This window comes from Mastigoproctus giganteus, chromosome 3 (assembly GCF_048544385.1).
Source record: "Mastigoproctus giganteus isolate SK-2022 chromosome 3, ASM4854438v1, whole genome shotgun sequence".
In the NCBI taxonomy this organism is placed as follows: Eukaryota; Metazoa; Arthropoda; class Arachnida; order Uropygi; family Thelyphonidae; genus Mastigoproctus; species Mastigoproctus giganteus.
The window spans coordinates 109,999,969-110,017,354 of NC_143577.1; the positions used below are offsets into that span (position 1 = coordinate 109,999,969).

Consider the following 17,386-nt stretch of genomic DNA (forward strand, 5'->3'; position numbering starts at 1 on the left):
ATACTGACGAATGTGACTTCCCTTCTCCTGAGTTGACAAAGTAACCTTGACAGTTAGATACTGAGGCGTAATCAGCTCAATTTGTACTATCCGAACTGAAAAGTAAGATTATCCTGTCTATGGCACAAACATTAACTTTGTAATACATGTTAACCATATTTTGTATTAAACAAACTTTTTTACATGTGAGAATATCTCTTCCTTTTGAAATGGACTGAAAACTACTTTGTATATATATTGATATTATTTTAACGGGGTTTTCCTGTAATTCATCAGTGAAAACTAATGCTGAGTAGGGCCGCGCCAATTGTTTGTGTGGAGCATTAGCGACAAAGTCCGTATTGCTCCGTATATGCCTTCCTGGGTTGTACAGTTCGTAGGATCGCAGCCTCTCCACACCGTGTAGAAAAGACTTGAGTTCGAGTCCCGTTGGTGATGGGAGGAATTCTTTTGTGCCTCTTTCAGAACGTAGCTGAGTTAGTTGGTGTCAAGGGAAGGGCAGCATGGTCTTTCGTCCAGCAAACAGAAAATCAACTTCAGCACACACACGCGCAATTTATAGACAATATGGTTTTAGTCGCCGAAAGCCCTATTACAACAACAACAATCAGGACTGTATTTACACTTCTCGGGCCCGATGCGCTAAGTTCTTACGGGGGGGCCCCCTTTAAAAATACCTGAGGTTTAGAGTCCAAAAAAAGAAAAAAACTTGCATATATAAATATAATCAGAAAAAAACAATTACTTATATATATATATATATATGTTTTAAACACAAACGTTGCAATACAAAGATCGTTTTAAAAATTGTGTGATTACAGAGGCCATGCGAGCAACCCGTATATGGTGAGGCCGAGGCTAGCGCCTCATTCGCCAATTTATAAGTACGGCCCTGACAACAATAGCTCCGTGTATATTGCCTGTAAATTGCGTGTGTTCTGTGGTCGATTTTCTGTATTATGATAATAGGCAGTATTATGGAAATACGGTCATTAATGCTAGTACATCACGTTCTAATGTTGATGACCTGCGGAATCGTGATGTATTGTGAATGCCTGTGTAGCAATAAGTCCGTGAAGTCATCTTGAGTGTTGTTTATTTACTATTTCTTCAGCTTGACCATTCAAAATGTACTCCCATGAACCTCAGGGAGAACTTTTACTAGCGATAATGATGGTACAACCGGAGACGATCATTTAAAAGGTTTCTATTTGGTAAATCGTAAGTACTGCACTAAACTTCAATTGTTAATTAATCATACGGTTGTATAATTAGTAATAATACTCTTTTTTTTTTCTTATTCTTATGCATTATTTTGTGTTATATTTTCATGTAAACCTCTGGCTTGTAGCCGTGAAGGGTGTTGTGTACGGGGATGATCCGTCTGTATACAACAAAGATTTTTTCTTTTTGTAAACTTTATGATCATGTGACCATCGAGAAATGAATACTGGAGATGTGAATAGGAAACTCAGCAGCGCCAATTAGCGGTTGGTTTCTCAGATATGTTTCTATTTTCAGGTTGGTTTGTTTGGCATGTTGCGTTGCTGGATTAGAGGCGTGCATTTCGATTTCTGGTAGAACGATATATAAACATCTTAATTAATATGAGTGTTTGTAAGCAGAAAAATAAAAGAGTTGACGCGGGGTGAAAGCGTAAGTGAATTTTTGTGATAAAATAAAATTACAGAAACGGTTACAGCGCTTTTCGGTTGCCTTAATCAATGAAGTTTCGATATCTCAATGCTGTTTTCAACTGTTCAATATGTCCAAACAAGTAACACGAATCGGTGATCCCAAGAAAATTGTAAGTTTATTGTTATAATTATAACAATAAATTATTAAAAAAAATTGTATGTTAATAGCCATTATTTATTTACTTATTTTTTTATTTATTTTTATTTTTTTGCGATGAAGTTGTGCAACTATGATCTTCCTATAGATATAACAGCGAACATACGATAGTTAAATCTTATGATTTATTTATTTTTATTTGTGGGTCAAGGAATATTCCTCTCATGGATCACCAGTCAATCACGGCCGTATCGCCAGCAGTCTGGAAGGGGTACCCGTTTCTGAATCTCGACCATCTAGGGCTACTGGAAATTCCTGACCGTGGTTCTGCTTTTCAGGTTATCTTTTGTATGTGCAACAGTATCAAAATGTAGTTTGTAGAGTAATCATTTGATTACTCTACAAACTACATTTTGTTTGTAGAGTAATCATTTGATTACTCTACAAACTACAGTGATCTGGCATTAACCCGATTATTGGATATGTTTCTTGTTTGGAACTTTGCTTCTTTGGAGAGTGCCATTCTACTCGGTGACGGCATCTCTGTGTTGAAACACATGCATAGATTGGAAGGTTATTTATTAACTAAGTGATGATTGAATTGGTTAATAAGTCAAATCTGGATTTGGACTTGTGTATCAAGAGCTTCCAATACAAGAAAAAAAATTCTAAAAAGGATTATTAGATTATAAGATTATTATGTGCTTATTGGACTAATTTTAGTTTTTTTAACACCAAGAGTAACTCTTTGAGTAACATAATTATATATATAAACTGAGTCCCCCCCCAGCCTTTCGAGTTGTGTGGCTCCTTGGAGTAGTGATGCCGCTGCACTTCAGTAAATCTGGCCTCTCCATATCTCCTACCAATTTCATTTGTGCTAACACTACTTTTTTTTCGCAGTTATTTAAAATTTTGTTTATAAGTCTATCCCTTTCTTTTCCATCCAAATAAGTTTTATTCCGAAATGGTGGTGAAAGTACTGTGTGTTTTATAGTATTTGCAATAAAGGTTTTGAGTACTTCACAAGAGGAATTTGGTAAGTCCTTTTTGTAAGAATGGCAGAAATTTCATACTTGCTGGGTGTAAACATGGTAAGAAAGCTAGATACTGTGAACACCATCCAAAATGACAAGCAGGCCAACAGTTATGGCTATGCTTTCCTCGTTAGTGAGGAAGTTGGCATCTTCTGTATTGGAGTGTGGAGCAGCAAGAGACCTAATAAATATCTGCAACCATAGGTGCTGACAGCAAGTGCAAGGTGATGCAAGTGCACCACCTTTGGATTTCGAAGTAATACATAATTTTTAATATTTTCATTAATGTATTGAAACATTAAAACAATACAAATTCTTTCTTTCAAAATACAAGTACTTTCTCCCACAAAACGTTGGCTCGGCTGTACATGTAAATCAGTCAAACTTGATTTAATTAAAATATTGCATGTATTTGAAAATTTAGTGAACAGAAAATTTATTCTAACATGTACCTCCTAATAATTTTCCTCCTTTCCTACAGAGTGGTTCCGTATACTGTTTTACGTGTCCTGATTGTGGGGGCTGTTAAGTAGGTGAGTCTGGTAGAAGATTGAAAGATCAGGTTTCTGAACATGAGGTGGCTCTGCGAACGGCTAATTTTGAATGCTTCGCAGTCGCCAAACATTATTGGGTTGAGCAGTACAATCTTGATCCCCAACAGGATATTGAAATCGTCGACTATTCACGTGATTACCGCCAGCGCTCATGGCTTGAAGCACTACACATAGCCACCAATAATAGTACTATGGATCGGACAAGGGGAGTACATTTACACCCTATTATAGAATGTACTGTATTGCAGTGTGATGAGCGCTGGCGATCATCACTTGTACGTAATTCTACTTTACCGACACCAGACTCATGATACATGATCATGCCCAGCTGACTTGTGCTATTGTAACTATTAATATATACTGAAGTACACCAGTCACAGACTAGCTGATGAAGAGGCACTTCGCTTCAAAAGCTACTATATATTTTAATGCTTTTATGATATGTATTTTAACTCTTATCTTATTGTATTTTAATGCTATTATTTTATTTCTGTTTTATCTTATGTATATATTATATTTTTATTTTAACCAGTTAGTCGGTCGCTGCAAGAAACTTTGACGATGATATAATGCAACCCGATGCACAAGGCCTGTTTTCTAATATAAATGACACTGGTATACCATTTGCAAATTAATTTTAAAATATTTGTTGAAGAGCAAATAATCTGAGATGGAGGGAGTGAGGTATCCCTGTGAGTTAGTCTGGGTTTTTCAGCCATCGCAACATGCCAGTCAGCCATACACACACACACACACATATACGTGTGCGCACGCGGTTCTGTGTGGCTGAAAACTGAAGTATGGCCATACTGTAACCAGTGCCAAACAGATTCACTTGTGGTAAATAGTGTCTTTTATTTTATTTCACTTCTAATAACGACAGACCACATATTGTTCCCCTTTCAAACAAACTGTTTAAATCATTCTTGTTTCCAGGTTGTTTATAGATGGAGGCACCAGATCTCTGCATTGGTTCTGTTAGTGTCTGAAGCAACCAACAATTTTACAGGCATGTGAATGGGCAAAAAATTTATGAGAATTAGTAAAACATGAGACAGTTGCCAAATTGTTCAAGAAATGTGGAATCAGCAGTGCCCTTGATGGCAGTGAAGATAGCTCACTCTGAAGAAAATGAAAATTTAGACCATAATATCAGATCATAATGACAAATGTGACAGTAATAGTGATGAGGTTTTGACATTTTATTATGGAGTAAAAGCTTTGTTCTACACTGATGTTTTGTTTAGTAAGCACTTGTAAATTTGTTCCAAACATGTGCACTAAAATTTTGTTTCCAAAACTTTGCCTTTCAGAATATGGATGCATCTTATCCTGAGAATGCATTAATTTCATGTGCTATTTTTACCATTATGGATAAATTTTTATCTGTCTTTTTGTTTTATTTTAATCATTTCTATCCATTCTCCCTAAATATGTATATATGATAAAACATTTTCATGCCCACCACAATTTTGGATATGCTGTAATGGATGAAATTTTTGTTATGAATTCCTGTTAGTGTACATCTATAAAATCAGTATGTTTCTGTGCCTGCAAGATTTCTCTAAATTTTATACAAAAAGATGATTTGAAAATTGACTAAATTCTGTGGAAAAACTATACAGAAGCTTGAGACTATATATAAATTTACAGAATACTTGTGTGATCAGTCTCAGTGGTGTATATTTTAATTTGTATTTTCAGAATATTGAGCTTTTCACATTTACTTATGGTTCCCTTGTTGCGCAAATTTTAAAAGATTATGAAAATGATGAAGAGGTCAATACACGACTAGAAAAAATGTAAGTTAATTTTCAGTATTATAATTAAAATAAAAAGAAATTCAAGTTTTGTTGTAATATTCATCCTATTCTGCTGAAGCTAGTTTTTTTGTATTAGTTTATTCTGTGTTTTAATTTATTGTATATTTCTTGAATTTTGTATTACATAAGATTTAATCCTTTGTTATTATGTTATTATTATTAGCCATGTGGTGCAAGGAAGCCTGAGGCTTATGCTGCACCAGCCAATTGAGTACTGAGAGAGAGGGGGGGGATCGCCAAAAAAGTGGAGAATGATGATATCTAGCTCAGGATCCTGGGTGTGTCAAGCCCATACTCACCAGATGTTATTTATTTATTTTTTGTTTTTTTTAGTAGCATTAGCAACTGAGGCCATATTGCTCCGGGAATATGCAGTGGTCATTCCCTAATCTTTCCTCATCCTCTGTATTTGGTGGTGACGGGCTCAAACCCCGGTCTAATCAAGAAGCGTGTGCGACGCACTGCTGCTCCTTCCCATCTGGCTGCAGAGGTGCCCACAAGATGTGAGCCCCTGGAGTATGGCACAGGCTCCTAAGTTAATGGTGCAAAAACAATTTTTTAAAGAACCAAACTTTTAATGGGTAACAAGTATGTTTATATGACTCCATGCTAGAAGAATAGTAGTTCCAGATGGCATATACCAAACCTTTTGGCTGGTACCACCTTCATAGGACTGAATGAGATGGTTAAAATTTTTAAATATGTGCATAAAATTATTTTAAATCCAAAATCTGCATTTTGGAAGGGAGGGGGCTATTATGCTGCTCAGAGAATATGGAGGATACTGTATAGACCTATATAATGGTGGTTCAAGATTGTAAATTGCCCTTTTAGTTCCATGCTGAGCAGGTAAAGTGAAATGGAGCCAAGTGGAAAATTAAACACTTTAGTATGCCCAGAGTAAAATCTGTCATTTATGTTTTATTTCTTAAAGGGAATGCACAAAATTCTCAGATGTATCATGGTATACTTTATGTACCACTTCTCCAGTGACAGTGCTGTCTATGGCTTAGTGTGAAAAGTAGATGATGTATAAGGACAGCAGTAGCACACTCACTGGAAGACTGGTACAGAAGATACTACTCTTTTAGTGAAATCTCCATGAAATTCTGAGAATCATATATGATTCCTTTAAGAAATTATACATTTTACCTTATGCGGGCTGAAGTGCTTCATTTTCCATATGCCTCCAATCTTATTTCCAGGTTGTTCTGGACTCTCTTTTTTTTTTTTCTTTTTTTTACATATACTAATATCAGTATGATGAAATGGTTTTCATTTCTTGGTCTTGGAAAAATTGCTCTCACTTTCTGATATGTGGTCACGAGTCCAGCATCTATATATGAAAAACAATGCACAGTAGTTTCAAGCATGTCATTGAGTATTGATGTATTATCATAGTTTTGGTGAAACAAAAGCTGAAACCTGCTGAAATTCTATTGTGGTTATGTGCATAGTATGTCAAAGTGTACTACTGTACTCTGACATACCATTGTTGTCAGAGTATAATTATAAATATATATTTTTATATATTTATAATTTTATATATTATAAATATATATTTTTATATATTTATAATTTTATATATTATAAATATATATTTATTTTTACCTTGTTTGTTAACTTTAAAATGTATAAATACTTGAGTTTTTCATTTATTGAGTATTTTTCTCGTGTTCCATTAATACACATTCAACAATATGCATTGAATGAATGTGAATTTGCACGCATGTGATTGTTTTGCATGCACGTGAATTGAGCAACTGTTAAAAAGAAGAGAATGTAATGGAGCTTTTAAAACTGAAAGTGAAACTGTTCTAGTTAAAATGGGTAAGTTTTTAATGGAGAAAAGAAATAATTTTACATTGCCTTTCTTTTGAAAAAAATGATAGATATAAAATAAAAGTTTTATCATTCTCTTGTAATTGTAAAATTACAAGAAGGAAAAGTTTCGTGAAAGTTGCTTCGAGGAATATTTCTTTAGATGAATTTATTGCTTGATAATAAGCAGCAATTTTGTTTGGATAAATATAGTTTACAGAGAAAAGAGAACATTTGTTTAAAAGGAAACATAATTTCCCCAGCTGATGTGGAAGCCAATTCTTGTTCACAGTTAGTATCTAATATTGGTAATCTTGTCCATTTTTCATGTCTGATTTGCAGAATATAAAGGTAGGAGAGAATATTTTTATCTTTTTTGAAAGTGTGTATTGTATCAAACTGCTAATTTAAAAGAGATTCTTAATATAAAATTAACGGTGGGCCACCATTTAAAAAAAATAAAAACTTAATATACAATGAGAGAGAGAATTAAATGTTTACAGTTTTCCCTTTTGAAGGATCATATGTCTCTAAACTGTATTTATTTGTCAGATTTACTGATAACTCACTGTATTACACTTGGAAGTTTTAAAGTACATGTTAGTATAAACATTGAGTTAGTTTTGGCCACTCAGAGTTAAGAATGAAACTTACCTTCTGTATAGGAATGCTATTTTTGTGTTATTTGAAAGAGTTGATACTTGTTTCTTGTGAACTTTGTAATCTGAATGCTAAATACAGGGTGACTCAAAAATATTGGTACAAACGTTTAGGGGAGATAGGTAACATCTAAAGGAATGTGAATCGCATGGGAAACCATAACCGGAAACTTCGCCGTAAGTCGGTAGATGGCGCTGTTCATCAGTTCGCAAGAGGGAAAATTTCTGGTTTACTCATTCAAGCAGTAGTCGCTGCACGAAGAGCATGCATCAATATATGAACTGTGAGCTGGCAGACATGCACCTAGTGTATGGATTTGCAGAGGGCAATGGACGAGCCGCTCAACGAATTTATGGAGAACGCTTCCCAGACAGACATGTACCAGACCATCATTTGTTTGTGTGTGTGTATCAAAATTTGTGCGATTATGGGTCATTTAGAGGTAACAGGATTAGTGCGGGCAGACTACATTCAACGCGAACTCTCGCCATGGAAGAAAGTGTGTTGAATGCCATCCAGAATAATCCTACCACCAGCACATGTGCCGTTGCCTCTGCCTTAGGAGTGTCTCGTTGCAGCATACAGCATGTCTGGTACGACAATTCCTTACACTCCTTTCATCTCCAAAGGGTTCAGTTACTGCTCCCCCAAGATCATCCTGCATGTGTGGCTTTTGTGCAGTGGTTTCTCCAAGAAAGTGTTCAGGACTTCAATTTTCCTGCCTATGTTTTGTTCACGGATGAGGCTTATTTCACTCGGGAAGGCTTATTCAGTCAGCACAATGCTCATGTGTGGGATCACGATAACCCACACGGTGTGCGCCCCCATGTGGCACAACATCGCTTCGCAATAAATGTGTGGGCAGGTATGGTCGGTGACTGCTTAGTCGGCCCATACCTGTTACCATCTCATATGAACTCTGCTAAATATTGGATCTTTCTTGAACAAGTTCTATCAGGGTTACTTGGCAATGTTCCAGCAAATGTGAGATGCAACATTTGGTTTCAACATGACAGAGCACCTGCCCACTATGGAAGGTGTGTTTGTGACCATTTGAACAGGCGTTTTGGGCATCGATGGATTGGCCTTGGTGAACCCGTTGCATGGCCCCACGCTCACCTGATTTATCGAGCCTTGATTTATTTCTGTGGTGGACCCTCAAATCTATCGTGTATGAATCGCCTGTGGAGATGGAAATGGATCTCGTGGCGAGACTTGTCTGCGCTGCTGCTACTGTCAAAGAAACTCCAGGTGTGTTCAACCGTGTCCACCAATCCATGCTGCGTTGGTGTCACGCATGCATCGCGTCTCATGGTGGAACCTTCGAGCATCTGTTGTAACATCATGAAATGCATCCATCTCATACTCCATTGTTAATATTATGTCAAATAAATGTTTGCCACTAATTACCGTCTTGTGTCATTTCTGCTTCTTGTGCCTCTGCTACTACTTTCCCGTGATGTTTCCAGTTATGGGTTCCTATGCGATTCACATTCCTTTAGATGGTACCTACCTCCCCTAAACGTTTGTACCAATATTTTTGAGACACCCTGTATAATCGTTTAATATATATTTTTTTATAGATGACCTGCCTTCATTTATGTGATTTATTTCATTCTTACAATCAGCAACAATAATGATAGAAATGAAATGTTTCTAAACCAGTATGTTTAACAAGAAACTGGCTTTACCTTTAATATGGGAAATCCCATGCTAAGTGCATATTTATGTTGTAAGTAACTTTTTTAAAATAAATACTCTAAATACTGAATATTTCAAATGAGGGGGACAATTTGCAATTCTTTGTTGTCACTTCCTTGTTGAAAAAAAAGTGGATGCATGAGGTTAAAGATGTTCACATTCAACCAGAAGGCACAGTGTATTTTGCTGGGTACACAGATCATTTGCATAGTTTGAGTTGGAGGAGTGGGACATTCCATCATTGAATATTGACTTATGATGACACATGGGTGTTCTACTCCACTCCACTCCTGAGTCAGAACAGACCAGCATGGAATGGCATCAGAAAAACTCCATGTCACCCAAAAAATTCAAAACAACTATCATCCAGCAGAATCATACCCAGTGTGTTTAGGTATGCAGGAGGAATAATCATATAGATTTTCTGCTGTGTTTGCAAGTTTATGTACACTATTGCAGGCACTAGCTACAGAATGTTATACACCTGAAAATTTGTGAAAAAGTTCCAGGTAACTTGCTTTCATTAGCATATTAGGCCTAACATTATTCAGAATATGTATGTCATAAGAAGGTTGAGAATACAAAAAAAAATTTAATTTGTTAAACTAAATGTTTTTCTGGTATACTTTACTCATTAGTGTTAGGAAGGGCATGTATATTTTACAACTGTGTAGAAACTACTGCAACTGCAGAAGATTGTTACAAGATATTGATGTTCTGTTAAAACATAATATTGTTAAGGCTTCTGTTCTACCTCCACACAATGCATAAGATTTATGTTGTGAGCCAATTCTTTCCGTTGTTATAAATCTGTAAGTGTTTAAATGTATTGAATTGATTGAAGCTAAATTTATGACTTTAAAACTAATATTAGCGAGTAGAATTAACAGTATTAAAAAAGGAAATATTAAGAGGCAGCATTAGTGGAAATTACCAAAATATATAAACTCATTGGAACTAAACAAATCAGATTTCTTTGTATTAAATTGTCTTGTGTTCAAGAATTTCAGTAAACAATTTTTACATGTTTAATGTCACAGTAATTATCATTCAGCTCGCTATGGAAGAGTCACATGAACTAACCTGGTATATAAATAGGTAAGAGTTGTAAAGAACATGTTTTATTAAGATCAACTGACTGCAAGCACTAACACACAGCACAGCTGCTTGACCTGCAGCTGGAAGTAGTGAGATGGTATTGGCCAGTATGAAAGCTAATACAGGCTTGGTGTTATAGTGACTTACTTTGCAGTTTCAGCAATGTAGAAAACTGTAAGTAAAAACATCTAGGAAGTCTTAGCCACTGTATTGTAGACATCTTGTTCAACATTACTCGAAGAGTGCTCAAATACTAAGCTCATAAACAGGCTAATTTTAAAAATTACTCCGAGCTGCATATTGCACACCCAAACAGTACATTGCCATTTAGCCATAACATGTTATATATAATTCCTTCATTCATGGCCATTTGTCAATATATTTTATAAAGTTGTAGATATTCTTTTTAGGCATTTTGGTTAAAAAAATATATACAGTAGAACTCAGATAAGAAATTCCCCCATAAGAAGTTTTCCCCTGTACTAGGTTTGGTTTCTTAATTCCCAATTTCAACTCTAAATATTGTAATGTATTATTTTCCTGTGTAAGAAGTTTCCTGAGTAAAAAGCTTTCCTGCATAAAAAGCATAAAGAATACACATAGTGTATTATTATAATGATGTTTTCCCGCTTAATATATTTTTAAATATAGAAATTCTTTATTTTTATATTAAAAAAATATAAAGCAATATAAACATTTTGGTAATCGAACAAGTTAGTGCACAGCATCATTTTAGTTTGTAGTAAATCACCGAAGTAGGTTAAATGGCATAATTTTTTACATCTCATATTGTGAATACCTTCACAACAAGTTGCCCCGATATTGCACTACCTCCAATAAGCAACGCTTTGCCACTGGAGAAAACTGATGTTACTTATTCTCGGTGGATACTTCCACCCAGGGGTGCTTCTATCTGCCGAGAATCCACTGGTGAAGTGTTGCCTATTCAAGAATCTACTGTCAAAGGTAGTTCAACATCAGGGAAACTGGTTGTGAAGGTATTCACAATATGAGATATAGCAAAAACAATATGCCATTTCACCTACTCTGGTGGGCGCATTATAGCCATAGCTGCTGATGCGCCAAAAAAAACTCAATCAAAACTCAAACTCACCTACTCTGGTGATTTACTACAAACTAAAATGTTTGATTAGTGAATTTTTCGTTGTTAGAGGCTTTCGGTGCTAAAACCTTTTTAGTATAAACATTTTGATATAATGGAAGTGACATATTGCACTTGTTTTCATCAATATCCATAATTGGATACATTGACCACATTAAGCATTAAGTTCTGATGGTTGTGCACAGTTCTGAATTACTGAGTGGATTTTTGCTCTGTCTCATTGTAATTGTTGTATGTTTAAACTCCAAAGGAGCTCATTCTTCCGGCGTGGTAATGAGTTTGATGAACAGAACATTAAGCAATTAGAAATTCTCAGTTTAAAAATGTTTCCCATAGGCAGAGTAAAATATTTATAAATTCTGAAATAATTCTTAAAATGATCTTTAACTTTTGTTTGCATATCTTTTCATTTTTAGTTATGTAGTTAATATTTCATACCCTTAGGTCATTTTCCCTTCTAAAAGTTTTCCCTTGTGAGTTCTAAACCTCCACTCCCTTGGAAAACTTCTTATCTGAGTTCTATTGATATCAATTTTAATTCATTAATATAGTATTAAATGCACTTAACATTTTAATTTTCAGTGGTTACAGCATTGGTCTCAGATTAATAGAGGATTATTTAGGACGTACTAATCTTGGCAAGTGTTATGACTTCAGAGATACAGCACTTAAAATTCAGGTAATGATATGATATTTGTAACAATCAAAATTAAATGAAACAATGGAAAGATAAATGATTTTTAAATTTCTACATCTCTGTCCTTTATCTCTTCAAAAATGCACTTTGCTACAGCGTGTCAAAATATTTAATGACTTTTTGTAATATTTAGATACAGTATTCATAAAAACATTTTGAAAAGCTGTTATATACCCCTGCCTTGAGGACCTCTTAAGTAGCAAGAAACTTAGTATATACAATTACATCATTGTTACTAGGGGAATATTTAAACTTAAACATGGTCAAAAGCATTAAATGAGATGCAAAACTCACTAAAATGTAGTGTAACTTTTTTATTATACTTGGGTAGAACAAGATGGAGCATTGAAGGCCTGCTGTGAAACAAAGGTTAATGCCTACGGTTGAGGCTTGTTGAAGGCTGGGCATCAGTGGAATCTGTAAAGTTGTCAAGGGCATCAGCAGTATCTGTAGAGCTGTCAAGGGCATCAATGGAATGTTCTAAGAAGGAGCCTGTTTTCTGTTTTTCTGCAATTCTAGCAGGCCTGCAGATTTCCGGGGATTTGTCTTTTGAGGGTTTCCTTTATTGTTTGTTCTTGGTTGAAATTGCTGGATGTGGATATCATGGTTCAGGAGAGGGAGTGGTGAAAGTAAAGATAGTGTGAGAAACACAGGAGTAAGTTAGGGGAAATAAACAGAGGGGAGAATGGAAAGAGATGATTGAATGGTAAATTTGTTAGACAACAGCATACCCATTGGGGAGGAATAGTTGTCTTCACCTATTATTTATTGATATTGAAGAAAATTTTATAAGCGTCAATGAAGTATATCCTCCTGGATGCTTTTAAGTTGAAATGTGGCCTTCTGAGATGCTGTAAAAGGCCATATCTCTAAAGGCTGTTTTGCCGTGGTCTGCATGCAAGGTTTTAATTTCTTAGGGAAATGTTGAGTAAATGTATTTCTCAAAACAGCATAAGAGTATATTTTTGAGGACAGAGGAGCTATTATTAAAATCCCAAGACTTTCCTTGTAACCTAGATCTGACAAGGACAGTCATGTCTCTTCAGGAGTTCAGCATCTTTTAGAAAAGCATATATAAGTAAGAGTAAATAAATAATTGAGTAAGAGTTTCTCCTTAAAAAGAATGAATGAGAGATCCTGGATTGAGTAACTTCTGAAATTCATCTCCCGTTTGAGTAACTATAATGTGGCTAACACCAACAACTATATCGGATGAAGTTACCACTTAAAAATCTTTGAATACAAAAGAATAGGACCTATGAAAAGAAATTACAAGATTAAACAGATGCTATTGGCTAATAAGCCAGGTATTACCACGCTGTCATCTGTCTACTTTCACAAAACTCAGAAGTAAACAGTGTTTATTAATGATCAATGATAGTAAAGGGGAAAGGCTGCATAAATTGAAGCATAAATTGAAACAAATATTTTAATTATACATAAAGATGACAATATAAATGAAAGGACTTCCCTCTTATTTGTTTATTTTATTTTTTTCAAAGTATAGTGAAACCTCCCTTAGTGGATACCTCTCTGTAAGGTACATCTCATGTTGCAGACACTGAGGCCTGGATCCTGGCCAGAGTTATTAAAAATTGCATGTTAGGTGACCTCCGATATGGATATCTCTAATGTACACATGGACACTTTATTTATTTTTTTTTAAGAAAACTCCAAATGTGAAAGGTATTGGAACCTACAGGGTGTTTCAAAATGATGGTCAGTAATTTAAAGGTGGAAAGTACAAACTAAAACAAGCAAAAAAATCCCAGTGAACATCGGGCCGCAAATGAACTGTTTTTGAGATAATGCACATTTTCTGTTAAGATCCGCCACTGACTATGGGAGCACTAGTTTAGCAAAAAGCTGTGAATCCTTTTCTAAGGGTGGTTTTTATTAAACATAATACTTATACTTGTCAAAGTATAAGTATAAGATAATACATTTTTACTTTTTGGTTTCAACACCACAGGATTTTACAGATGCTACATATTACAGGATGTTCTTTCTAATACCCTTTCCTCAACATCAGGTGTTATGCTTCTGGGCCTACCTGTTCGTACTACATGTGCAAAGTGCCGATGTTCTCTAAGGCGTTCATGTACCCTGATGAATGTGCTCCTGTTGGGCTGCCTTCAGCGGGGAAATGCTTCGTGGTACAAACTTGCAGCTTGGAGTGCACTGCCTTGGCTTTACCATAGATGAAGTGCATGTCCGCATACTCTTCGTTGCTGTAACCTCTTTCCATGTTGACCATCCTTTGACAAGTATTAGTATGCCTGCTACGTCTCAGAGCATTGAGAGAGGAGAAATGGAGAGAATGAGCATAACCTAGTTGGGATCCACAACCTAAACAAACAAGTCAGTAGTGGATCCCAACTCTGTACAGTTCACCTTGTCAGTGGTGGATCCCACCTAGAAATGTGCAATATCTTGAAAACAATTCACTTAAGGACCAGAGTGCCTCCGTATCCAGGTGGGAAGTAGCAGCAGTGCGTAGCACACGCTTCTTGATTAGACCGGGGTTCAAGCCCATCGCCACCAAATACGGAGGATGTGGAAAGGTCAGGGAATGACCACCGCATATCCCGGAGCAATATGGCCTTAATTGCTAATGCTCCTAAAAACCAAATAATAAACAAACAGACTTAAGGACCCGTGTTTACTAGGTTTTTTTTTTTGCATATTGTAGTCTGTACAGTTCACCTTTAAATTATTGACCATCACTTTTGAAACACCCTGTATAGTACTTAGTACCATGTGTGGGTTGAAAATTGGGAAGACAGAAGATATTTATTGACTTTGTAAGAGAATTGAATTTCTGTAAAGTGTAATTTTCAGGAAATGCATGTGAAAAGAAGGTTGTTCCAGAAAGCTAAAGTTGAAGGATAAATGAGGAAGAAAAGGTAGTTTTGTGAGTTTCAAGCTGGACGGTAAATGGATGTTGACTGATTGCAGCACATGTTTGGACTGGTTTGGAAAAGAGAGGGGGAATTTCAGAAGCCAATTCAGAAGAACATCTGGAAATCTCTATGGAAAAAGAATGTAATAGAAATGGAAATCTCTATGGAAAAAGTATGTAATAGAAATGGAAATCTCTATGGAAAAAGCATGTTACAGAAATAGAACATCCGTGAGATAGAGTGGAGAGACTTTGTAAGAGATAGATCATTAATTAATTAAAGGAATATTTTTTATTTATTTTATTTTATTTTATCATTAATTAAAGGAATATCTACAAACTTATTTGAATTGTCTGATGTAGTTCTGGTGTTGTCCATCACTTAGCAAGGCAATATAATTGCCAAATTGAGAAATGCTGTTTCAGAATAAAAAAAAGTGTGAGAATAGAGCTATAATACATTCCTTTCAACAAAAAAAAAAAAAAAAAAAAAAAAAGAAAAAACCTCTACTTATGGACTGCATAGATAATTTTCACCGGTTGACTGCCCTCTTTTGAATGGAGTCTAGAAGTGTGAGAGAGATTTTAGGAGCACTAGCCCAGATGAGGAAACAATATTCCATGGTAGGTGGATTTCATGTATTGTACAGAGTGAATAGTTGTTTAGAAGTAAAGTATTGCCAAGAGTGAATAGTTGTCGTTTTGGTATTTTCAGTCTCCCTGGACAGGACACTTTCAGTGGTAATTGATACGGATATGCATTTTTGTTGGTCACTGGGCACTTGCAATGAAGGCAAGTGAAAATTCATTACAGTAATATTAATTAGACTTGCAATATCTGTGGATTACTCATAGAGTAGATGGCAGATGTCCTTAATATGCTCATAACTGCTGCTAAGGAATACAGTAAACCCCCGCTATTTGCGGTATCTGTATTTGCGGGTTCGCGTATTCGTGGTCGCTGATTTAATATAAAATGAAACCTAAAAAAATGTGAATTTTAAAGCGCCGTGAACATTTTCCGCCATAAAAAACATGAGCGTGGCTAAAATTATCTTCCCCGGTCAAAACAGCGCTCAGTGGGTGGGGGGAGAGGGGTGACAAAATCGTGACCGTGGATGTTTCTCGCTAATCCTTGTTCAGTATGTGTTATGCGCTTGTCATGGAAGGTTTCGTCGTTTGTTTTAATTTATATGCTTATAAATTGAATAAATTTGTAAATTGATATGCTTACAAAAGTGATAAATCTACCGTTTTGTAGTGTAAAACAGACTTTTTCGAGTGTGTTAACGGAACAAAGTGACTTTATTGTAGACAAGTTCTTTCTAACCCGTACAAAAATATGGCTACGAATAACAAGGGAAATGTGAAAATATCAAAGAAGGTGATGACATTAGCGAATAAAATTGAGTTATTAGATAAAATTTCTAATGGTGAAAATGTCTCCTCAGTGGCAAAACATTATAAAATCAGTGAGTCAACGGTACGATCAATCAAGAAATCGGAAGAAAAAATCCGCCGTAGTGTCCGTGAAAACATGCTAATTGCTTCAAAAATTTGCTCTGTAACTCGTGATGTTAAATTAGAAAAAATGGAAAAGGCTTTAAATCTGTGGATAGAAATATCAAAGAAGTGGATGAAAATATCAAAGAAGACCGAACTCAAAATAAAATTCCATTAAGTTCACTCATCATTCGTGAAAAGGCAAAACTCCTTTATCAACACTTTAACGAAACTTGATAGCACTGGCGGGATAAGTTTTTTAGCTAGCAAAGGCGCTGGTTTGAAATTTCTAATAAATATTACATTTAATATTAAATTGTTTCTTATTTTCATTTCGATTTTTCACTATGTACTGTCTGTGTACATAGTCATATTATGAAGTTACATATGATACATACATAGACAAAATTTTAGACTAGTTTTTTTTATATATTTCATACTTTGGAACGGAACCCCTTTATTACCATGGGAACCATAACTCAGTATTCGCGTTTTCGGTATTCGCGGCATTTCTCAGGAACGTAACCCCCGCGAATAGCGGGGGTTTACTGTATTTACAAACTTATTTGAATTGTCTGATGTAGTTCTGGTGTTGTCCATGACTTAGCAAGGCAATATAATTGCCAAATTGAGAAATGCTGTTTCAGAATAAAAAATAAAAAAAAAAAAAAGT

The 17,386-nt window shown here is 35.4% G+C and overlaps 1 protein-coding gene across 1 annotated transcript in view; it reads left to right on the top strand.

Annotated features, from left to right (window-relative positions):
• Positions 1–1,527: 1,527 nt before the first annotated feature.
• LOC150088219 (trafficking protein particle complex subunit 3-like) overlaps positions 1,528–17,386 on the top strand; it is a 57,533-nt gene continuing 41,674 nt past the window's right edge. The window contains exons 1-3 of the mRNA XM_090370633.1: positions 1,528–1,807; positions 5,090–5,187; positions 12,194–12,290. Coding sequence (XP_090226759.1) covers positions 1,766–1,807; positions 5,090–5,187; positions 12,194–12,290 — 237 coding nt within the window. The 5' untranslated portion in view covers positions 1,528–1,765. The remainder of the gene's footprint in view (positions 1,808–5,089; positions 5,188–12,193; positions 12,291–17,386) is intronic.